Below are 26,234 nucleotides of genomic sequence, written 5' to 3' on the forward strand. Positions count from 1 at the left end.
ACATTGGGCTGGCACAATCTACCATTTATAAAACGATGTTGTATTTTATCTCAATTACCATTTACCTCTATGTCCTTAACTACTTTCTCTTTCAAAATTTGTTCTAAGACCCTTGCATACAATTGAGGTCAAACTAACAGGCCTGTAGTTTCCAGGATCAATTTTTCCCCCTTTCTTAAAAATAGGTAAACAATTCTCCAGTCATAGGGTATGACTCCTGAGTTTATTTTGGTATTTGGTGTAATTTAGCCTTTTTTGAAACTGGTTGGCACAATGACAGATTAGACCAAATGGATTTATCTGGTTGCCAGAGCCCTTCTAATATAGGCAACAAAATTTAATCCTTTGCAGTAGACCCAAAAATGTTAAAAACTGGATGTGTGGCCTCCTCCAAAGCCACTGATGGTATTTTTAAAATGGATATTCTATCAACTAGTTCATGAAACTGAATTGCATCTTCTGAAGAAGACAATGCTGTTGTTACTCTCACATTGCCATCAGGACATGAACCACTTTCTGGTTTCATGAAATCTTGGGATTCATCAAGTGGAGATCCTTCCCAGTACTTCTCTTCCAAAAGAGCATCCTGTGCCAAAGAAGGGGAACATTTCCTACCTCTCAGATCCGTACACCTCAGATCTGTAGGTTCCAGTGGAAGATGAATCCAGCACCAGATTATCACATGGTAGTGGTAAGTAGGAGATAGCCAATATGGCCATGGCACCAAAGATGGCATGAATCAGTCTTGCCAAATTCCCCAGTCTGGCAACGTCATCTACTTGATACAGAAGTATTACTTCAAGTGGAAGACTTTGCTTAGGACAGGATCAGCAACTTTTGGCACATGGCCCACCAGGGTAAGCCCCCGGTGCGCTGGGCTGGTTTGTTTAGCTGGAGCATCCACAGGTTCGGCCGATAGCAGCTCCCACTGGCCACGGTTCTCTCCTCCAGGCCAGGGGGACTGCAGGAAGCGGCGTGGGCCAAGGGATGTGCTGACTGTCGCCTCCTGCAGCCCCCATTGGCCTGGAGCGGCAAACCACAGCCAGTGGGAGCTGCTATCAGCCGAATCTGCAGACGCGGCAGATAAACAAACCGGCCCAGCCCGCCAGGGGGCTTACCCTGGCAGGCCACGTGCCAAAAGTTGCCAATCCCTGGCTTAGGAATTATTTGGGTTTTGGTAAGAGCCTCAGATCAGGCTCAACATCCAATTGCAGATCCAATCCTGAAGCAATAGGTGAGCTAACTGATGCAGGATCTGAAAAATAGAGACCAGTGAGCCAGCTGGAGTCTTAGGCGGGAGGATATTGACTGAGGAGAGCCCTCATGATCCTCTGTTACCAGGCAAGCACTGTGGTTAAATCAGATCCGTTAACAGGTGTGGATCCAAAAGAATTTGGGCTGTAACTATTATTCTATGTGGTTGGGTTGGCATGACTGGATCTGATGATCTTTTCTTCAGATGCATATTCTCGCAGCAATCTGGAGGTCCTAAATCCAAAGTTCTTGGATCCATATAATGTGAATAATCCGAGGAGCCACTCGAGATGTGCTTATTTCTTCCTCAGAACCAAGATAGCTGGTTCTGGTAAGTCTTGAGGAGTCTCAGACTGTCTTTCTGGTATTGGTCCCACTTAGGACTGTACCCCATTTTGAACTGGATCTGAGAACTTGGCTAGCAAAGGGTCAGTTAACTTGGAACAGGAGCATGATGCTGAATCTAAAGCCTTTGCTGTCTATGCTTGTTTGGATCTGGACATAATCAGAGCCAACTGAAGTCTCCTCTCATTATTTTCAGATCCTTTAGAACTATCAGATCCCTGAAGCTTGTCTGACAAGGCCGCTTGTAACAGAAGAGCCTGAAGTTTATTCTGTCTCTCCTTCCAGGCTCAAGGAGTAAATGTGCTGCAGGTAACACCATGTGCCAGTGAATGATTCTTGGCTAAGCACTTCAGGTACTGAATGTGTATGTCAGATGCTGGGAAAACCAATGGACGTGACACGCACCTCTTAAAATCATGCATCTTTGCATTGGGATCTGCCATGTCAGAACTGCTCAGTGTTTTACTTAACAACTATAACTACTATCTAAAATGAACTTATCCTATTAACTACACTAACTTCAAACAACAACTAATCTAAAGGCACTTAACTATGGATCTGAGGAGCTAGAGAGGTTCATGTCTTATCATTGCTGTGGCTGGAAGGAACTGAGGCAGCAATGGGCTCTACGCCCTTTTCATAGGCATGCCATCCTAATGCACTCAAACACTGGAGGCAAGGAAGGGAGGGGCGAGGCACCCCTATCCACCCTGCTACTAGAAGGTTCCACTGTCCTAGCTGCACCTGGCTGGCCAACCCCAAGAGTGGAAATATGCAGAGGATACTTCAAGAAGCGTAAAAAGAAAAGGAGGACTCGTGGCACCTTAGAGACTAACAAATTTATTTGAGCATAAGCTTTCGTGAGCTACAGCTCACTTCGTCGGATGCATTCAGTGGAAAATAGTCCTCCTTTTCTTTTTGGGGATACAGACTAACATGGCTACTACTCTGAAACCCGTCATTAAAGAAGTGCATAAGTTAAAAATACTAGCCAAAGTACTCACAACAGGACCAGGCCTGAGAAGAAGCTTCCCATCATGGCGTGACTCCGAGGGGGTTGGGGAAAGCTCTGAGAAAGAACCTCCACAAAAAAAAAAAGTGTCTCTTTTTTTATATGCTATAACAAAAAAAGTGATGTCATTCCTGGTTGTTAGACTTTAGCCAAAGCCAGATGAGGAAGTTTAGGGCTGAACCCTACTCTTCTCAAGGTTTTCATCTCATCTTACTTTACTATATTTCTCTTTAATTATTACACAAAGATTTTTTTAAAGCAAACTTATATAACTAATTATTTACTGTACCTGGTAACCAATTAACCATTTTTTCTTTATTTGATCCCTGGCTTAGGAATTATTCAGCTCAAACCTTAAATAAGATAATGCTGGTATTTCAAGGGTCACTACAAGTTTAACACAAACAATCCCTCTTTCTCATGATCTTATTCTTTTTGGTTACACGCTTTGGGCCTATTGTTCAATATCCAAACTCAATTTAAAACCATAGTTCACCAAGGCCCAGTTTAGGCATATATTTCTACAGATAGAAGAACACAAAGAAATGAAGAACACACTCCCTATTTCCAGATTTAATCTGAGGTTGCTATTATATATAGTTTAATGAACTTTTAAAGAAAGATTAATGGGTACCGTAAAAAAGTGTGCTTTTAAGAGAGCTATTCTTCAACACACATGTGAAACACTTAAATACCTGCCATGAAACTTGGGGTGACTAATTACAGAATGAATGAATTTACCTAAATTCTTCAATGAAAACAGCCCCCAGGAAAACTCACATAATACAGAAATTGAGCAAATCAAAAATGCAAGATTTCTAATAAGTTCAGCCAAATTAATAGAGAAGACATTAAGTCTACATTTTCTAACGTGGATGTTGAAGGCAGACTTTTAAAGCAATAAACACAAAACAAATAATTGCGGCTAAAACTGCCCATTTGGCAGAGACCTAATTTAGGCACCCACATGAAAAATATGGCCATTTTGAGAGATTACCACATCACGAAAGGCAATATCTATAGTACAGGGTATAAAACAAAGTATGGTAAATAAGAGGTCCGTTAGTTTGGTAATAAATATCACACACTTTGGCAATAAACATCTCCTTATCCTGTAAGGGTCCAAAGATAAGGCAAAGTAAAGCATTAAGAAGCATAGCATCATGTTACTCATGATAAGGAAAGAACAACTGGGCACAGGAAGGGACACATGAAGCGATCTGGAATTCAATTTTACATAGTATGATGTGGTTGAGTCCTGTGAATATTTCGACTTCAGTGTGTCAGGACACAACATAATGGCACAAGAGAACAAGCTACTGAAATAGTTTTGGTCTACTCTGGAACCATTAACTTACAAAGAAACAAATCTGAGTAAAAGTACTGAATTGTGAGATTTCTAACTCATCTTTCCTTAGGACAAAATGGAATCAGCCACATATTAAGAACAGATTTGAATAGCTGGAAATTGGTGTGAACAGGAGAATTTTCAGGAACATGAACATAACACACAAGACATGATTCCTATGCAAAGGTTAACAATCCAAAAGTTATGAGAATATTATGAGATGAAAGAACAGAAAGCTGTAGGAGCAACTTTAAAGTAGTGGATGGCATATGCCTGATAAAACACAAAGTTCTGGTTCAGTTCTGATCACTTGAACTTACCATGGTGGAATATCTTGGATTTTATTTTAAAAAAATAGGAATAAAAATGGATTGGCCTTTGTGAGATTAATGGGTGCTTGTCTTTCACCCACAAAAAAAGTATTCAAATCTCAATTCTGAATATGTGGCACTATATACAAATTATCTGGGCGATTTACATCTCTGTTGATTAGTTCCTCTCTTCTCAATCTGTTCATTCACATTGACAAAGTTATTTATTAGACCTACTGAAACTGGACTCTGGACCGGTTTACTTGGGGCCTTAAATTGTTCCTTCAACTTTGTTCCAGCATGAACAAAATGCACCTACTCAAAAACAAGACAGACTTTTAGACGGCCATGTACCATCTGGTCCTTCCTAAGTGAGCTGTAAGCACTATCATTCCAATACCGCTAAAGCTTATGTAACAATATTTTTTTTTGTTTATTATTGCTGAGAAATATCATGTAAATAATATCTTACTTTCATATAGTACCTTTCATCCTGAGATCCCAAAGCAACGTACAAAACTGAAATGCAACCACTCATCCTCCCATTCTAATAGTTCAACTCAGCTAATATACCTCTCCGTTTTCAAGTTTCAAATTGCTAGTGTTCACAGGTTAAAAATCACAGAAGGGCCAAATCCAAGCATGGTCAGTTGTGTGATTCATCTTTCTGAAGTAGCCAGATTGAGTATTATGCAATTTATTGTGGTCAACACCTTAAAAAACACAATTTCTTCATAGACTTTAAAAATGTAAAGATATTTTTTGTTGGCATAGGTCTGGTATCCTTTGCCAAAAAAGTTCCTGCCACATATTGTTGAGTAGCTCTTTTCTGTTACTCTCTAACCCCGAGGTTGCTGCTTTTTTCAGTGTTATACGTTGCTTTTGGACCCTTCAGGATTAAAGGTGCTATATAAATGCAAGATCTTTTTAATAAAGATCTCTCTCAAAAATATTGAACAAACGTTAGTAATACAGATCCAAAAAATAAAATATACATTTCTTTAGGTCCTGGTGTTGGTTTCCTTTTCTTCTTGCCTGTGTTTGGCATTTTTGCATATTGTTTTTTCAGTGACAGAACCACAGGACCTGAGGACCTCACATTCATTAGTGAATTTATCCTCACAAAATCCTTGTGATATAATAACAAAGTATTAACTCCATGCTACAGATGAACAATGGAAGCACCAAGACATGAAGTGTTTTGCAAAAGGTCACGTAAGTCTGTGACAGAAACAGAACCAAAATCTTCAATGTTCCATTCTAAGGCCTTAATCACAAGACCATCCTTCCAAACTATTTTTACCAGCTTCACTCACCAATAACTTGGCAAAAAATCCAACACAGAATCTTCTAAAAAGAAAGAGGCAACTGAAATAAGATTATTGAACCAGAAAGAAATATTAATTAGCCAGAGAGAAAACATATAAACAATGTAATCATAATACAAGGTAAACCCCCCAAAAGTAATGAGGTACCTCATTGGCTGTTTCTTTGGTATCTGTATGTAAACACAGAAAAAGCTCAAAGAGAAGAGAGATAATAGCCCTCAAATGTGCTTGACATCATAGGCCTAAGAAAATGGAATAAGAAGGGTACCAACAATAATGCTAATAATATAACAGCACAATCAGGCATTTGACTAGATAGGCTCCTTAGACTCTTTTCCATTAAAAAAATGTCCTGGTTTAAATTAGGTTAAATGCCTATTTTCCAACATGCAAAGTTAATTTAAAAAAATACATTCTCCCGTTTTATTTTTGTATTTTTTCATCCCACATGTGACTGGTTAAAACTCATTTTATATAATGCAAAGCTTATTTTCTTCAGTATTTTAACATGTGTAAGAGACAAGACATTTACCAATAAATCTTGTAATCAGGCTTCATTAGACCATCATAAAAGGAATTCAGGACATCCTCTGACATTTACCATTTTTGTATTTTCCATTCTTCTTAATAGGCCATCATTATGACAAACAACAATACTATTTATGTGGTTCATGACAGCAAAAAGTAGTTATGACCATTAAAATAAAAAATGGGAAAATTCCAAAACAGGTTCTTCATATTTTTGTATAACAAAAAAGAGATTACTTGAGAATAATTTATTTTACAGATAAAAGCAGGATGAAGGCAAAGACAATGTAAGCTCCTAGCAATGCTGTCTCCTATCTCTCCTCTATAATTTCTAGTAATGTTTTTGGTCATGATATGCCTTAAATATGAGAACTGAAAGACTAATTGGCATGTCTACTTCCCATTTCACAAACCCATGTGTTCTTCAGACATTTACTGAACTGAAATATAGCTGTTGGCAAAATAAGCCAACTTAACCAAGGGGAAACAAAAATCTGTTTCCCTAGTTAGCACTAGCAACCACCAACTGGATTTCTTAATGACTACCAGATAAAGCAGATTTGGATGTACTTTGGTAATTCTCAAGATCAGCATTTCTCCCTTCTTTCTCTTCCTTCATTAACAAAAATGAACTGGTCAACTTACCTCTCTTTTCTCTGTTAACTTCCTCCAGGACATGTTCTTGATTTTTTATTTGTTCAAAGAGAGATTGACGCTCACACTCCGTGCTCAGTGTCAAGTGCTCAAGCTGCTCTCGACTCTGCAATAGGTGGCGCCGCAGCTTCCTTTCCTTGCTTTCTCTCTCTTTCACCTCTTCACACATCCATTGAAGTTTAGTCTAGAGAAGAACAAATTTATATAACACTAAAAGGAGAGAGCATTCTAATAAAAATACTAGGACTTAAATTCTATACTGAACAAACAAGAACATTTGGAATCACCCTATTGATTTATAATAGCTATTGCTATACAAGTTTAAAAAGAAATATTAAAAATATATTAAAGGACAAATTCTGACTTAACATGCAAATGGACTCAAAATGTGCACATATATTTTGGTTGGCAGCAACTGCATGCTCAAGCCAAACATGTAAATTATTTTTTCCAGGAGAATAATCCTGTAGGCTGAGAGTCTATTGGCCATTGCTGGTTCAGAGGGTATACAGGCAGCCTGGTGAACAGGCCCTACCCTGGAATGCGATGGCATGATTCCTGCAACACTTGGTTTGCAGAGGAACATAGGCACTGCCATAGTGGATCTGACCCAAGAGCTATCTAGTCCAGGAACCTCTATCTGACAGCGGCCAGCAACATGGCCATGCTTCAGAGGAAGGGGTAAGAAACAAGCAATAGGTAAACGTGGGAAAATCTGCCTCCCACATAAGGTCTCCTGATCTCTAGCAGTTAGAGACTGGATTATCCCCTGAAGCATGAGGTTTAATAGCTCTTCCACAACATTGTTATAATTAATTATAACAACTTTCAATAATCTTGTTATCCATATAAATGTCTAATCCCTTTTTGAATTTTATTATGTTAATGGCCTAAATGTCTTCCTGTGGCAGATAATTCCACAGGTTAGTTACATATTGTGTGAAAAAGTATTTCCTTTTATGAGTTATGAATTTACCACCATTCACTCATTAAATGTCTTTGTTCTTGAGTTATGAGACAGGGTGAGCTGAAGTTTCCCCATCTACCTTCTCTAAGTCATTTATTATTTTATCCACTTTTATCATGTCCTCTATTATCTCCTAAGGAAAATAATCCCAATCTTTTCAATTTGTCTTCGGTTCTTTTCCAGGTACTTAAGCATTCTTCTCACACTTTCCTAAACTCCCTCTCGTCCTGCAATATCCTTTTGAGATGGGATAACCGTACTGCACACCATATTCAAGATGAGGTCATGCCACTAATTTATCTAAGGTCTTATATTATTCCCATATTCCTCATTCCTTATGAAACCTAGCATCTTTTTTGGTTTTTTGACTGCAGTTGCACCAGACAGAGGTCTTCACTGAGATGTCTTCAATGAAGCCCAGGTCCCCTTCTTGAAATTATACAGCTAATTTAGAACTCTAATGTGTATAAGCCATTTAATTTTCCCCTCCAATTTCCATTACTTTGCATTTATTGACATTAAATTTCAATTACCATCATGTTGTTCATTCACCTTGCTTGATTAAGTCTCTCTCAACTTCCAAAATATTCTCTGAACAAATTTAAGGGAAACAACAAATGGGATGCATGACTTCTGCCCCATATTTCCATCGCAGAGGCACTGATTTTTGGGAAGGGTACCTACACAAAATGCCCTGCCAAAATCTGGCTCTAACATTGAAACCAGAGCTTCTAAGCAAAAAATGCCCAGCTCTAAACTGACCCAAACTCAAATGGTTTGGTTGTCCCAACAGTAGAAGGAACACATGAGCTATTGAACTCGCAAATACAGCTTTGGCCTGAACCTTTCTATATCTCCCAGTACATTTAAAAAAAATTATTAAATCTTTGTATTAAATTGGGGCGTATGGAGATTGCAAGTTCCAATAACTCTTGTGCTTTTACTAAGCTCAAGATGGCGCAATGTACCACAGATCGATACAGCACCCACATCATTGCCGTGGGCGAGTTCAAGTATCTAACAAGAAATCTATTATTTTAAAATTTATGAAACTCAAAATACTAAGAGTGGACCTATGGTCTACCACTTACAGACCAGGGTCTGGACACCACAAATGGAGAGGTAGGTTTGGGGTGACTGTAATAGTTTCAAGTCACCATTTCACCACTCACAATTTGAGGTCAGAAACCATTTCACCTCTATGTACGTGTGTCAGCCTATAGCTTTGGGTGAAAAAAACATTTAATTGAAAACCACATAATGCATTGTCCAGTGAAAAAATATTTACTCCCCAACCTGCCTCACATAAAGAATCCATTAAAGTATATGGATTAAACTACAATAATAATAATTAAAAAAAGGCCTATTCCCACAGTCTCCACTCCAATTAAGAGCTGATTTTTTAAGAGTTAAACCTGAACAAAACCATTTCTACACTCATAAATTCCCAGAACTAAAGAAGAAGGGAAGAAACAGAGAGAAGAAGATGGGGAAGGAAGAGACACATAGGACAGAAAAAGTGATGATTCTAAAGGGGAGTAGATTCCACCTTGAATGATAGTGAATGTGACAACAGGATGCAGAACAAATAATTTAAAATTGTAGGTACTGCAGTACTTTATTCAGTACCTAAAGACTAGTTTAATTCTGTCCTCATACATGGGGATTGAGGATAACATGTCCAGAATTCATACTCCAGCCTCAGGTCATAATTAAAAATGGAATTTGAGCCACTCCATTGAATGAGCCAAAAATCACCAATTTCAGGCACAGCCTATACAAAGATGACAATGTCATGATTATAGAAGGACTGTGAAAACTAACTCCAACACTTGCAGCTCTAACCACATTCCCTTCAGTGTCAGCCACATGAACCACAAAATCATTTCCCATCTACCCCTCCCTTGACTGCGGTCAAGAGATATGTCCCCATACCTGAGTCCCTGATGCTGCAGCAGCTGAGACTACATTACAATCTTTGCTGTGAAATGGGATGAGACTGCTGGGTTTTGTGAGAGTATCATCAGATTTGCATATTAGTAAAGTGAAAATGTGTGAGGTTTTACAGAATGCTGTACATAATACATACATATTGTGACAAAGCTCTGTGCTTGCCTCCGTGGGTTCCATGTTTCCTGGCGGATTTCGCTAGCCTCAGAGGCTCACTGTGACCCTCCACGTAACCCTTCTTTCTCTAGAGAAAAGGGTCACAGTCTACTGAGCCATTTTCATCATAATCCAGCAAGGGAGGTGAGGAGAAGTTATCCTTCCTTGCACAGTCTCTGTTGTCTCCCAGTCTCAGTGATTAATCAGGGGGCAAAGCTGGGGGGGGGGAGCCCAGGCCCACCCCCTACTCCGGGCTCCAGCCCAGGGACCCTAATACTATCAGCTATGGTAGCTGACCTTTTAGAAACATGACATGTACAATTCCCTGGGCTACTTCCCTCACTTCCTCAAGCTCCACTTCACCCTTACCTCAAGGCCTCCTTCCTTGTGCCTGATATGGTGTGTACTACTCAGCCTCTCCAATGGCACAACTTCCTTCCACAGCTCCTGACATCCACACCCACCTGACTGACTGGGAGGCTTTTAACTAGTTTCAGCCAGCCCCTGATTGGCTTCAGGTGTCCCAATCAACCTAGCATTCTCCCTGCCTTCTGGAAAGTTCTTAATTGCCCCCAGGTGTCTTAATTCACCTGGAGCAGCTTCCATTCCACTTAACCTGGTACTAGGGATTTGTTTAGCCTGGAGCTAATATATCTATCTCCCACTACTTTTCTATAGCCATCTGGCCTTGCCCCGTCACAATATATATACACATAATTTAAATAAAACTGAACAGAAAAAGCAGAAATCCCATTTGCAGTTAGCAAAAATATCATTTCAGAACTAAGATGTGATCTGAGAGATGACTTTTAAAGCATTAAAAACAACCAGCTTTTATGCTAATAGCTAAATATTTAAGGTGTCAACCACTTTAAAAATAAGAAAAGCCCAGGACTTGAATATATTTTAACCACTTGCGTTTCAGTTCACTTGAGCGATTGGGGTTATTGAGGGACCAAGTTGCGGTTTAACTAGGAATACAGGGTTTTGGCTGTGAGACTCTTGTTTTCCCTGGTGCTCCAGAGATCCAAAGCAGCAGTGCCAGAGGATGCAGAGTCTCTTCAAGCGAGGCATCAGTCAGTGCTTGAAGAGATCTCCTCAGTGATGCTGCTTTGGGGCACCACGGAGCTAGAGCAGTAGTATCAAGAAGAGCCCCTGAACAAGTGGCAAGGCTGCAGCATAGGGACACTGAACCTCATCTGCCCAGCCCATGGCCCCTATATACACCCACATATCTCACTCCTGATGCAAAAGCTTCTCCCTCACACATGTCCCAAATACCTCTGTTAAATCCCCTTTCTTCCAAATGCCCTTCTGAAGCACACATGGATCCAAGTACATTTCTCTCCGGCTTCCCGCCACTCCCTGCTCTATCTTCAACATTTCTACTCACCCCACATGCATCTCCAGAGCACCACCACCTCCCCCAGAGTCCACCCCCATATACCTCTGCTGCCCAGAGGTATGAACAGACCTTACCAGAGGTATGTACAGACCACAACTGGGGAGAGAAATAGTTAAAAACATCCATTAAAACAAAGTTTCAATGAAAAATTAAAATAAACTTTCCTAATATATTTGAAATTTGTTGTTTCTCATCAATACACCTGTAGTCAGGAAAGGAAGATCATCTAGGTTATGACAAATAAGGGAAATAAACTGTGTATTTCATTTTAAAAGTTCAAAAAGCAATCTATATCTGAGAAGTTATTAGTATGTCTGTGGGGGAGTAGTTTGTGGGGACTATTGAGCTTCAGAAACCTAATGATACATGAGGAAAACAAAACCAAATTTCAAAAAGGGAGCATTTTAAAACAGTGCCTCTGCAAAAGTTAGTTAAAAAAACGTGGAAAAAATTGCATGGAAAATTCAACTGTCCAACGAAGAATTACTGTGCCAAATGTGGAATCTAAATTCAACCACTGCAGTATGAAACAGAGTCAATTTTTAGTCCTGCTCTAAGGGAAAATCTTGATGTAACCTCAATTATTGAATAGTTGCTCTGTCATTCAAACACTCACACACCCCCAGAACCCAGACAATTTTTATCTATTTTCTCCTCAGCTAGCTATGAAAAAAATGGTTACTAATCTGTTCCATAACTGTTGTTCTTTGAGATGCATTACACATGTTCACTCCACTCTTGGTGTTGGTGCGTCCAGCACACAGCCATCAGAAACTTTTTCGCAAGACAGTACCTGTTGTGTGGCTCAGGCTCTCCCTGTTGTCCTCACACAGGTATAAAGAGCAGAGCCATCCCTAGCCCCTCCCTTCTTGTCGTAACTCTGATACAAAGGGGCAGGAGAGCGGGTTGTGGAATAGACATGGGAACACTTCTCAAAGAACAACAGTTATGGAACAGGTTAGTAAATATTTTTTTCTTCAAGTGATTGCACATGTGCGTTCAAATCTTGGTGACTTACACACTTTCAGACAGGAGGTGCGATCGGAGTCTACTTCAATAGAGATTGGAGAACAATTTGTCCCACTCTAGCATCATCTCTGGAGTCTCGAGCCACAGCATAGTGAGAGGCAAATGTGTGGACCAAAGACCAGGGTACTGCTCTACAAATGTCTGCAGTTGGAACTTGTGCCAGAAAGGCTGCCAAGATCAACTGTGACCTCAACAAACGAGCTGTGATTCTGTCAGGTGGAGCAACATTAGCCAAGTCATAGCACATGTGTATGCAGGATGCGGTCCAGGAAGAAATTCTCTGGTGGAGACTGATTGACCTCTTACTCTGCCTGTCACAGCTACGAACAGCTGTGAGGATTTACAAAAGTGTGTAGTTCTATTCAGGTAAAACTCCAAGGTTCTTCTGATGTTCAAGCCATGCAAATGCTCTTCTTCCCTGGTCATATGTGGTTCTGGTAGAATACAGGCAAATAATTTGGCTGGTAGATGTGGAAAGAGGAAGCCACCCTTGGGACGAACTTCAGATGAGGATGTAGGTAAATCTTGTCCTTAAACAAAGATTGTATGTCGAGATCCCGATATTAATGCCCACAGCTCCCTTACTCTTCTGGCCAAGCTAATAGCTACCAAAAAGGCCAACTTCATTGATAGATGCAGCAGTGAGCAGTAGTCAATGATTCAAATGGGGGACCCATACATCTTGACAATATTAAGCTTAGATCCCACGATGAAACGAGGTCTTGTACTTGAGGGCATATTTTTTCTTTGTTGATTAACAGCTCCAGAGGATTGAATGTTGACTGGCTAGGGGCAACACTGCTCTGCACTTGCAGTTTGGACTGGATTTTGACAAAGTAGGGGTAAAGCTACTACCGCCATGACCTTTATAAGAGACCCTGGGAGCTGCGGACAGGCTGAAAGGTACTATGATGAACTAATGATTTTGATTTACCAGAAATCAGAGGTACTTCCTATGAGCTTCAATGATTGCCACAAGGAAGTAGGGATTTTTTAAATTGAGGGCAGCATACCAGTCCCTGGGATCCAGGGAAGGGATAATAGAAGCTAGGGTGAACATGCAAAACTTTATCCTTTTTAAGGATTGTTGAGATGACACAAGTCTAAAATTGACCTGAGACCCCCTTCATTTTGGGGATTAGGAAATATGGGGAATAAAACCCCTTCCCTCTGATACCACATGGAACCTCCTCTATGGCTCCCTGGATAAGGAGTTTTTCATGAAAATGGTCCCTGAAGAGGGAAAGGGAGGGATGGTGGGAGGGATTAGTAGAAGCAAACTAGAGAATATATCCCACTTCCACCATGCTCAAGATCCACTTGTCCCAAGTAATCCAGGACCAAGCACTGCAAAAGTAGGAGAGACAGGGTTCAGGCCTGGAAAGATAGAGACTGGTATGACAACCTCAACTGGCTCATAAAAATACCTGTTTTGTGATTCCTGGGTGTCTTGAGGGGCCGAGTGCCAAATCAGCAGGAGAGGGAGGCGTACGCCTACAACTCTTTTTTGATAGGTCCTGCGGAAGAGGAGTGGAATGGGCTATCTAGTCCAAGAATAGTGAAGGAAACCTCAAATGGCAAGTCCTGGATAGTAGTCTGGACTTCATAGTGAAGACCAGAAAACTGCAGCCAGGATGATCTACACATGGCCCCTGCAGAGGCCATGGTTCTACGTGCAGAGTCTGCTGCGTCCAGCCCCCCCTGCAGCGAAGTTCCCATGATAAGTCTGCCCTCACAGACCAGGGAAGAGAACTCCTGCCTAGCGTTCTCTGGAAGGAGCTCCTTTAACTTTTGCATGGAACAAATTTGCACAAACGAAGTCCCAACAAAGCTTGTTAGTTAGCAATATGTAGCTCCAAACACCCTGTCGAATGAATCTTTCTGCCAAATAAGTCCAGCCTTCTGGCATCTTTTGATTTGGAGGTGGCAGCCTGGTATCCCTCTCATTCTCTCTCATTAGCTGCTGTGACAACTAATGAGCCCAAAGGTGGGTGAATATACTCAAACCCTTGGGAGGGTACATAGTACTTTCTTTCCACCTTTTTAGAGGTTCAAGGCAAAGAGGATAGACTCTGCCCCAAAAGCCTTTATTGGCTCTAATATCATCTTGTTAATTGGCAGAGATACTGTGGAGGGCCCCACCGATGATAAAAGGACAACTCGAGGGCTCCCTGACCTCTTTGACCTGTGCACCTAAGCCTGCAACAACGCTTTTCAATAACTCCTGACAAACCTTAAAATCATCAAGAGGAGGAGAAGTTGTGCCAGATCAAATGCCCTCATCTGAAGAGGAAGCCAAGACCGGGGGGGATAGAATCTCGTCTACCAGCTGTTGCTCTGGATCTGGAACCTCCTCTTAATGCTTGATACCAGTCTTGGTGCTGGCCTCTTGAAACAGAGCCACTCTGTGTGTAGACTCAGCCTTTCTAGAGGAGTGCACTGAGTATGCACAGTGTTGGGAAGGTCTGGAAGCTGGGGGAAACCCTCAAGAGTTCCAAAATGGCCACTGAACCAGGGCAGGGTCCAATTGTCAGGTCCCATTCAAGGGTCACGGCAGTAGGTGGAAAGAAAGGATCTCTGCAGAGACCGGCATGTCCTGCTTCAGCACTGTGATATATTAAATCCCCCTCTGAGTTAGACAATGAGAATTCCCTTCCTTTGACCATGGTGGGGCTGATCCAGTCAGTGCCAGGGAACAGTGCCGAGGGCCTACTGGTGGATGGAGCAACACCATCAAAGCCCACTTCCCCTTGGGGCTTATCTGTGAAGAAGGCAACTGGAGTACAAGAGGTTGAATTGCTGGCAAAAGTGGCAGTGGTGCCAAGGGACCAGACTCCTGTAAGGAAGGAGTCAAAAGCACTGAGAGGCAGAGCGGGTTTCTTACTGCTGCAAATGCCTCTAGGTAGGAGGCACATAGATGGCCGCTTGTTGCGGTGCTGAGGAAGTTGGCGGTGCTACTTCCAACACCGCACTCAACAGTTCTCCTTGTGGAGCCAGAGCTGACTGTGCTGATTTAGGCATCAAGTTGGAGGAGGATGCTGAGGTTTCAGGTGCACTCTACTTGACTCCTCCTTGACCCTCTTACCAAACTTAGAGGGTGGAGACTTTCCCCTGGCCAGTGCCTCTGTGGAAGCACTGTATTTCTTCCTCGGTATGAGTGAGGGAGAACAGTGCCAGGATCCTGCTAAAGCTGGAGGTGCACCGCTTTCTGAAATCGCAGCACTCAGCACCGAGTCAGATCAGGACAGTGGCAACAGTGGCCTGACCACTGCCTTCATCAACAGGAATTTCAGCCTAGCCTCCTTATCCTTCTTCACCCTAGGTTTGAACCCCCTGCAAGCCTGGCACCAGTCCCTCATATGTGCTTCTCCCAAGCACTTTAGGCAGCTGTTGTGCAGGTCACTCATGGGCATAGGCCTGGAGCCAGAAACACATGGCTTGAAATCTGATGACCAGGGCATACCTCAGCGTCATACATAGAAAAAAACCCTGAACAGGGAAAACAAGAAGTCAAAAAATTTTTTTAAAAAAATATCTATAATACTATTAAAACTTACTTTCATAACATTACTAAGACTAGACTTACACTACATTCAAAAAGGCTGAGAGAAATAACAGTTCTGGTAGAAAACAGAGTTCTAATGACCGTTAGGGGTGGTAAGAAGGAACTGACGGGCTAAAGGCAGTTCTTCCCTTTATAACTACATACCACCCAACAGATACCACTGAGGGAAAAAGTTTCTGACAGCCATGCACTGGGTGCACTGATACTAAGAGTGGAATACATATATGCAATCATTCAAAGAACAACCAGGAAACACAAAATTTGGATTTCAGAAATGCTAGAAACCAAAGTCCCCATCTTTACAATATTCAACAGCAATTGCAGTGACTTGGAAGTAGAATTGAAGTGATTCCAGGTGATCAGAGATTCAGCCCAGAAATATAATCTTTTATATATAACGTGCAAATCTACAGAACTGCAGTATTTCTATTCCTTTCATTTCAGGTCTTCTCTACCAATAAGTAAAGAAACTCATTTGGCAGATTTATGAAAACAATTACTAAATGCCCTTTGGAAGGTCCTTCTAATATTGCCTAGGATGTCAGCAGCACCTATCTGAATAGGAGACTGTTTCCTATAAAGTTCTTGTTCTCTGATTCAAAATCTTATCTCTGTTATTTATAGTGATATTCACTCTTGATCTATGTATATTACATGCTAGCCCATCAATAACCTCAAGCCACCTTGCTAGCAAACAGATTCAACTTCTCCTCAGTCAATTGGTCAACTTTTCTTCCCCTGTCATGACCCTTTTACACTGCAGAGGAAAAGGTTTGTTTCATGCAGTATAAAAGCTATTTTTAATCATGAGAAGCTTAATCCTATTAAAAGATACTGGATAAGACTGCTTACAGAGCTTGCAAAGTAAAAAGCAAGGGTTAGAAGTTACCAGTCATCTCTTTGAACCATTAAGCTGAGGCACAGAAATGAAAGCTTACAGTATGCTCACATGCCAGGGTTGGCAGGCTCATGAGAGATTTCCAAGTATGTGTGTACTCACATGATGTGGGTCATAGGCTTTAGAAGAAGGGTAAAAGGAAAATAGCACATTTTTCAAGAATCCAGTCTAAAAGCCTTTAGATATAAACCAAAACTGCTTAAAACAAAACATGTCTTGGCTTTTCTTATAACCCTATAGAAAGAAGCATGCCTGTGGACTATAAACTTACCTTGTTTTACTCCAAAAGAATTGATAAAAGAGAAAAGGCAATCCAGGACCAAAGGGTCATATTTGCAGCAGGCTTCCATCATTTCACCCACAAATGCACTCGTTTTGCTGGGTGCTCAGAATTTGGGTGTGCTCAAATTTAGTGAGCACAATTAAGGGAGAAATGCTGTAAATTTGGCTCTACAAATATCTATCGCTTATTGATGCTAAGTACCATAACTGCCAATAAAAGGGCCAATAAAAAGGCTAAAATCTGATACTCTTCAGAAATATGGTGACACTTCACACTGGAAATCCCCTACTGCTACGCAGCAAGAGATTGCCAAAGACCTTCAGCTGAAAAAAATCATTACCATCTATTGGCTTGAAAGGCCAGTCACCACGCTGGAAATATCAATATACCTATCAGAGAAATGTTACAGATTTTTAACTTTTTCTTTTTCTCTCTCTCAACCCCTTTTTAACTGCAATTTTCAAATACCATTTTTAGTGACCAAAACCAGCTTATTATTATTTTATCCAATAATATCCAACAGATGAAGTTACCTTTGTTTCTGCTAACCAGCGATGAGGGTCATTCTTTAACCCAGGTGTAAGTGATATTGCCTGGAAAAAAAATTTAGACACAGAGGGAAATTTTTTCTTATTTACTGAACAAAATGAGCACACTAATTCAAAAAATCATGACTAAAGATCAGTATTGGAAGGTTTATTCCTAAATATTTTAAAGAGCTGTTAATTTTATATCGGTCACACTAAAGGATAAGGAATGCAGTGCCATCAGTATAATTCTTGTTTAAAATGCAACTCAGGTACATAGTAATTCTGTTATTTTTCCTGCTTTATCCATATGATCACTACAACACTATGTGATTAGAACATCCTCAAAATGCTTAAATGTTTTATTATTAGATTGCAGTTTACTGTATCAACAACAATGCATATTTGGAGTTGGGAAGGAATTCTCCTCCAAGGCAGATTGGAAGAGGCCCTGGGGTTTTTTTGCCTTTTTCTGTAGCATGGGGCACAGGTCACTTGCCGGAGGATTCTCTGCACCTTGAAGTCTTTAAACCATGATTTGAGGACTTCAATAGCTCAGACATAGGTGAGAGGTTTATTGCAGGAGTGGGTGGGTGAGATTCTGTGGCCAGCATTGTGGTCAGACTAGATGATCATAATAGTCCCTTCTGACCTTAATAGCTATGAGTTTATGAGTCTAAGATATATTGTATAAGTAGGGGCATAGCGAGCAGATCGAGGGACGTGATCATTCCCCTCTATTCGACATTGGTGAGGCGTCATCTGGAGTACTGTGTCCAGTTTTGGGCCCCACACTTCAAGAAGGATGTGGATAAACTGGAGAGAGTCCAGTGAAGGGCAACAAAAATGATTAGGGATCTGGAACACATGACTTATGAGGAGAGGCTGAGGGAGCTGGGACTGTTTAGCCTGCAGAAGAGAAGAATGAGGGGGGATTTGATAGCTGCTTTCAACTACCTGAAAGGGGGTTCCAAAGAGGATGGCTCTAGACTGTTCTCAATGGTAGCAGATGACAGAACGAGGAGTAATGGTCTCAAGTTGCAGTGGGGGAGGTTTAGATTGGATATTAGGAAAAACTTTTTCACTAAGAGGGTGGTGAAACACTGGAATGCGTTACCTAGGGAGGTGGTAGAATCTCCTTCCTTAGAGGTTTTTAAGGTCAGGCTTGACAAAGCCCTGGCTGGGATGATTTAACTGGGAATTGGTCCTGCTTCGAGCAGGGGGTTGGACTAGATGACCTTCTGGGGTCCCTTCCAACCCTGATATTCTATGATTCTATGATCTATGATTCTATATTCTGGGTGCCCCTTTGTGAAAATTATGTTTAATTTACAGGGAAATGCAATTTACAACTATTGATCTGAATCACATGTTAAAATGCCTGTTGAAGGGTTAAAATCCATTGCTGATGTAATAACCTGGTATATGGATTTGTGTACAGACCCAAAGTCCAGAGTTTGGTCAAGAGGTCAGAGGCCTAGCAAATAGTGATTAGCTAAGAGAAAGCAGAATAACCAAAGATAACCTTGTTTTTGTTAAGATATGCCTGGTCAGCAAAATGCCAGATGTTGGGGGCAATAATTGTGTCTTATTCAAAGTTGCAAACAGAACAAAGAAGCCCTGTTTCTGTTCCGTTAGTTTCTTCTGTAGGGAGATGTTCTTCCCACACATCCAACCTTGAGTTTATGAAAGGTTCAAGCATGTTAGTATAAGATATGGCCTCCTCCCACCTCCCTTTCCCAGGAACCAATACCTGCCTTAAAACCCAAATAAGCAACTTGAAAGACAATCTTTATTGCCATTTACTTTCACTGCTTCTTTGCTTTTACCCCTAGATATGTATCTGTTGGACAAAGGAGCTACTTCATTCCTATGGACCCCAAACTGAATCCAACATATATTCTATACTAATACATTTATTAAAGTACTAATTAAATGCTAAATGTTAATTTGTTAACTTGAGACCATGGGCGGAGACATTATGTAACCTTTTGACCATTGGCTACTGTGCTATCATGCCTTGCAGCTAAACCTATCTGGGGGTGTGGGACTGCCTACCCCATCACTTTCCCTGCCCATGGAAAATATTGATTGACAGTGTCTCTGAGCCTAATAAGCGAGGTGACACTCCGTCAGCACTGTACATAATAAACTCCTATGTTTGACCTCTACATTTATGTCCTTCACTTGTTTGTTTGTTTTTTAAAAAGACTAGGTTCAGAGTCATCCAACCTCATTTCCTCCAGACTGTATGGCACCACATCGTGTAGCACAGAAGTAGTACAGGCTATTCTTACTTGTGATTTCATTGTTAGCAATTTGGCTTTTCTTCTGGAATAGAACATGAGATTTTGACTGCTTTATTTAATTACACTTTTCTCGCTTTATCAAAGAGTGAGAGAAATGTACAGTGGGCACCAATAAAAACTCAATATTTGCTATTCTATTGTGATGATGGTATCTTCCATTCCAGCTATAAGAAAATACCATACTTACTTCAGGTATTTGAGATTGATGATTTCAAGTTCTTACATATCCCTTCTTGAATATTAAGGTAATAAAATTACTAATTAAGACAGAAGATAAATCTGTACTGTGTATTTCATTAGCAAATCATACATCAGATGGTCTGCCAGGCCTCTCTTCCACCAATCCCTTTTAAAGCCAACTACACCACAAATTAAAATGTGTTAAAAAGGAATTATTATACCTAATCTCTATATTTTTTATTTAATGAATCTATTCCTTTTAGTGGGTTGTTTTTCATTACTTCTTTTTAAAGAAGTAGAAGAAAAATCTGTGTTTTGCACAGATCTGTATTTTTAATGGAAGTCTAGTTAAGTTCAATGTCCATTTAACATCTGATATATCCTCTTTTGTAGAGAACAATCCTGTATCATGCCTTATATATCCTGCTCTTTTCCATCTCAAAGTGGTATGACTTTATTTATTGTTTAATTTACAATACTTGTTGGACTGGGATACTTTTATCTGATATTCATGCAAAAAGGCCTTTTTGGGTCTTCTTTTGTGCAAGTCAAGTTATGTTTTTGTAAGAAATCTATTCCTTTAACACTATTAAGTGGGTTCTACTACTGATGCCAAAATGAAAAGATCACAAGCAGTACTTCTTGTACTGATTTGTATATTGAGAAAGTCAAAATACTTAAGGGTTTTGGGGGGTTTTTTTGCAGAGGAAGCAGAGGGGAATTCATGTGGCAGCAAAAGACTGCTTGAAAAAAAAATCCCAACTGTTTATCTAGAATTCTTTAAGTTAAAACTCCACTTTGGGACAACTAGCAAATCTGGTCAGATTTTTGCTTTCAGGAGAATTCAATGGATGAAGACTAGAGATTCTCTAGCTTCCTCCAATAGCACCATTATCTTCCTCTTAAACCCTCACAAGACAACAAGATTGCAGTGATACTCGTAGAAGAAAAGGACTTGAGTTAAACTTTTCCAGAGCCCTTGACAGAACCCATAGTGCTGGAGAGAGGAGCATCACTGAAGTCCAATGAGAGCCATGTTTTCCCTACTTCTCCCAAGGCCAACTGCACTGCCTCCATACAACACCTCTACTCAGTACCCATGGGAAGAGAGCAAGAAATTATTTTGCTGTAATAAAAATGATGTCCCCTTCATGGGCTAAAGCAAAGGTCAAGTGGCTCAAATATGTTTTAAACTTGCCAATGGCATGCAACTTAAGGGGTTTGATGAAACTGGATGAGCCAGGAGAAGCTGACATGCAAACTTTTCTTTTAAAATGAAAACAAAACCTCCATACTTTGGCATTACTTTTAAATTCCAAGTTAACTGTAATTTCTAGGAACCATGTAAATTTAAACAATAATTCCATCTGTGCTGCTCAGTAGACTTTAGAAATCAAAACTTGGGAGTTCAGAAAAGGAGGAAAGTTAGGAAATTTGCTCTTTATTATGTGGTGAAACATTTAAACAGATCGATGTCTGTCTGCCAGGATGTCACACTCAGTTCATTACTCCAGAGTCTGAATAGCATTAAAATATTTAGAGAAATTTCCATGTTGAAAAAATGTCTATTTTCCCTTTTTTTAAGAAAGTACACTACAGCAGTAGCAACATTTACACTCCTCAAAAACCATAGTGTTAAGTGATAAAAGAATGTGTGTTAAAGTATAAAGCATATAAAGTATAACTATCTCCATTCTCCATTTTTGTAATACTAGAAAATATGACTTAAATTTGAAACACATTGTTCACAAGAATAAACATAAGACATTTTTTCTGTTGTACTACCAATCTTATTAAACAAACTGAATTTTTAAAATAAAAAATTAGTTTGAATTTAAGAAAGAATACTTTATTAAACTGAGTTTCTGAATCTTTGTTCAGAAACTATAGATTTTTTACCAAAGATTATCTTCATTATTTGCTAGAGCAGCATGCTGAGGTCTATTAATAAATACCCTAGGGGTTGAAATATACTGACACTTTCTCTTTTAACCACTTGTCATATGAGAGAGACGAGACACAATATGAATTACCGGTATGACCCACAATTTTAAGATTTGAACATCGTTTCCAAGCAAAACAGTAAGGAAGTTAATGTTGAGTGTCAAACAATGAGCCAATGTGATGCAGTTTGCAACTAGGGACGTCATTTCACATCAACCACTAATAATCGGAAACCATTATTTATGAAGAAAAAGACTGGCAACTGAAAATAACTTCTGGTGATGCACGGGAGGGGGCTTATGTTATCTCTTTATAAGATACACAGCAACATGCGTTACTCCACAATTCCATAATACGCTTAATACCATATTTTCTTAAATAGTGTCACCTGTCATATTTGAAATATTTTACTTAAGAAACTATCTGGATATGTGAATACAAGCAGTCATGCATAAAAATTCCCTTATAGTTATCCATTAGGTAGCAAACTAAAAATCTAAGGCAGATTGAAAACTAATAATTACTTTGAATTTCTCCACAGAGTCCCTGGAAAGGATTTCACAAGCTGCATCAATTTCACTTCCTATCATGGTGAGAATGGATTCTTGTTCTGTCTCTAGACAACGCAGCTGATCCCTAAACTGTAATCTGGACTCCTCCATCCTCCTCAAATGATCTTCTTCACTGCTTATCTGTTTATCCTGGGGCAAAAGAATGAAACGACAATAAAAAAAAAAGATTTACTATTAAATTAATATAACTCCAGTATCCTTTTTTTTTTTATTAAAGATTGTGCTTTCAGAATGCAAAGGGGCATTTCCCCAGATAGCTCTCAGAACTTTATTAAAAAAAACATAAAAGGATAACTTTCATAGTAAATAGGCAGGAAATGTGAAGATTTTTAGCAAATAAAGCAGCTTGCCTTAATGACCTATGTCCTTGGCAAGTTATTGCCATATTAGATGGGAGACTTGAAATAATTTAACCAAATAATTAGGAAAAATGGGGAAAAATACTTTCATGCTAAAACACATTTCTGTTAACAGACCATAGCAAATCTGCCTTTCAATATGCAGTTTGAGCATATAAAGCTCACTAAACCTTCTAAGTCAAGGGAGCATATAGAATGTGGCAAATTATTATGACCAATAAATTGGTATTTTCTTGCACCCAATCCAGAAAAATAACAGCTACTGCCAATTCAATTTCAGCAAAACCCGTGAGAGGAAGCAAGGGGAGTTGTTCACACACTATGTTTAACAGGGATTCCCGTAATCTCAGGCAACCTCTAAACAGAATATCCACATATATACATAGGACTTAGATGTAGTATGCAGTATACACACATATGTTCATGTATTACACTACACATTATACTTTCAGAATTAAAAAAATTACAACAGTTTTATGAAATTAAGATGAGCTAACAAATTTGACAGGTGTCCCGCAGAGAAGCCTGACTTTTTGTAATATAGAAATACCCAAATTAAACAAACAGCAGCTACTTTAAATCAAAATCATCACAAGGATTTTACTATGCAGAGTTACTAGTCTTTGTGTATTACATACTACCAGCACAGCAGTGTTGATTGTACTGTTATGATCTATGTTACTATGAATGCAGGTAATAGGGTTGCATTATTTAGCTTTATAATAGCAGTACCCTCTGCCACCTCAGTATAGAGTGAATATGGAACATCACACTACACTCCAAAAAATCCAACCTGTTTAAAGAAATGACTCCTTAATTTGAAATTTTACTTTACATTTCCTTTATCTATTTGTTTTTGATCAAGCAGCCAGCAGTTCCCCATCTTCTAATATCTTCAGGGACTAAAGGGGAAGGAAGTAGTCATGGTTAACTGGGATATGCATGAAGGGAAAAGGAAAAGGACAAAGATTGTTCAGAGATTTCTATCATCTCATCCTCACCTTCAAAAATAACCAAGCTATTTATGTATATATATGCCATACCTCTTTACACTGAAATTTACACTCAGATGGAGAAAAGGTAGAAAATTAATAAATATTTCTTCAAGAATTATAGAAAAAATGGCTTTCACTAAAGAAAAAGACACAAGGTGCTTTACTTTATGTATTTGCGCGTCACATTTCTGAAGATGTATAATGATGACAATTAATATTAGCTGTGGAGTTCTTGCAATATTTGGCTTACTCCAAATGCAGAGTATAGAGGATCCAATACACAAATACCAGCAATATTAATTGCATCATCTTATCTGGATTTATAATTGTCAAAATCAAGAGTGTTACTATTAATAAATCACCCTTTTCCTCCTATACAAACACTTTCAGAGAACTCCAGCCATGCGGGAGGGGAGGAACTATGAGTTGCAGTAAATGTTGTGGGTGATTCAGAAAGTGATACTCTTACCTGTACTGAATCAATGCCCTAGTCAGGTGTCAGGATACACTGTGTAGTTGTTCAAGCCACAGTCTTTCAAGGTGAGATATGAAATAATATGTAGCACTTATATTAGTATTTTCCACCTTTGAAACACCCTATGCACGTGAGCTACATAATCAACGAATCCAACAACCTAACCATGCATGGTCATTAAAGAGATCTTACAGCATTTTTATTTTTTTGTGTGAAAGTAGAAATGTTACCTCTGGTGCCCTTGCATTTTACCTATTTAATTTCTCCTGCAGTTTCAACTGGATACAGTACTTTACACTTCTTGCTGTGATGTTGTGCACTGTTAAACAGGTGTCTTGTGCTTCTCCACGCATAGACTGCATTTCAGTGCTGGACGAAATAATTCCCATATTTTATGGAATACCACTTTGGGATCCTTCTGGATAAATGGTGCTACTAAAATATAAGCAGCTACTGCACATGTGCAGCAGGATATTTATCACATTACAGTATCAAGGAAAAATAATATATTTCCTTTTCAAAAGACTCAGTGCTGATAAAAATAGATGTCATAGTGGCTGTAAAAATGTTATCTCATTTTTAAGCATGGACAGCATAATAGTCTTATTAAAATGAGAGCCAGTTATAATGAAAAGACAATGATATAATAACAGAGGGCATTCTAGCTCTCCCTTTCCTCTTTTTGTCCCCCTAGCAATCCTGCACTAGGACCCAGCAGGACACACTGGGTCCCAGTGCCTCACCACCAGTCCAATTTCCCAAAAGCCCACATAAAGCAGGAAATTCATGGACAAATCCTTTTGAAAAAAGTCTCTGGAAGCAGCCTTCACAAAGTCAATGGTTTGGTGATGTTGCAATTACTTATCCAAATTGAACTCACTGATTCTTGTCTGGTGGGAATGCGGAGACAGATAATATAAAACAGATGAGCAAAAGATATTACTTTAAAAAAATTAGACCAGGTTTAAATAGACTTTTTCCCCAAAAATCAAGTAGATGGGATTTAAAATATCAAAGAAAGAACAATGGTCCAAAATTAATAAAATAAGCCCCAATCCTCCAAAGAGATCTCCTTAGGCAGATCTATACATCTGTTCCGAGTCTCACTGGAGTCCTAAGGTATAAGATTTTGAACAGACTCTTTCTCTTGGTTGGAATGAAACCAAAATAAAAAGCAAGGCACTGATAGTGAGGTATGGGGTCTGTCAACTAAGGCATGATCCTGCAATTGGATCTTCCCAGGTGGGCCCTCTGAGTCCCATTAACATGAAACATAATAAAGACAATTTAAAAGACAAGAAGTGGGGGAGGAAAGGATATACTGGAAGACTAAGATAGTGTGGTAATCCACAGAACTGCAGTTGGTCACAACTGACACCCTTCTTGGTTTTTCGCTTTAGTCATAAGGAACTCAAAATTAAACAAAATCTAGCCCAAACACTCTGTCCAGGCTTGATTACTCAGTCCACTGCCTTAGTCTTTCTCTGGAAAGCCACTTGCATACACAGCCTTATCTCAAGTTGGGGTAAGCAACTGCCTCAATGTTTAACCAGAAGACACTTAACCCTTTCCCAGCAGGATCAACGCCAGCAAGCAAGGAGAGATGTTTCAGCCCATTACACTAATTTTAGCCTGTCTGGAGTAGAGTGTAAGAATTACTTCTCATGTCTTCCTTACAACGCTCCTGCTAAAATCATTCTGGGATGTGTTTTGCTTTGTTTGCAATAGTGTTACACCATAGACTCATATTTAGCTTGTGACCCACTATGACCCCCAGATCCCTTCCCACAGTACTCCTTCCTAGGCAGTCATTTCTCATTTTGTATGAGTGCAACTGATT

General features: G+C 39.6%; 1 protein-coding gene across 10 annotated transcripts in view; it reads right to left on the minus strand.

The window, feature by feature from the left end:
- The window catches only part of CEP128 (centrosomal protein 128), a 446,026-nt gene that overhangs the window by 246,948 nt on the left and 172,844 nt on the right, over positions 1 to 26,234 (minus strand). For 9 of the 10 annotated variants that reach the window (XR_012159510.1, XM_073349335.1, XM_073349336.1 and 6 more), the window contains 3 exons: positions 22,518 to 22,694; positions 17,567 to 17,626; positions 6,772 to 6,964 (listed from right to left, as the gene is read on the minus strand). Coding sequence is in view for 9 of the 10 variants with exons in the window: in XM_073349335.1 (XP_073205436.1) it covers positions 6,772 to 6,964; positions 17,567 to 17,626; positions 22,518 to 22,694 (430 nt within the window). In the remaining variant the exon portion in view is untranslated. Of the gene's footprint in view, positions 1 to 5,787; positions 5,841 to 6,771; positions 6,965 to 17,566; positions 17,627 to 22,517; positions 22,695 to 26,234 lie in introns of those variants that run through there. The other variant, XM_073349342.1, reaches the window with a different exon arrangement.

Source organism: Lepidochelys kempii, chromosome 6 (genome assembly GCF_965140265.1).
Source record: "Lepidochelys kempii isolate rLepKem1 chromosome 6, rLepKem1.hap2, whole genome shotgun sequence".
NCBI classification, from domain to species: Eukaryota; Metazoa; Chordata; order Testudines; family Cheloniidae; genus Lepidochelys; species Lepidochelys kempii.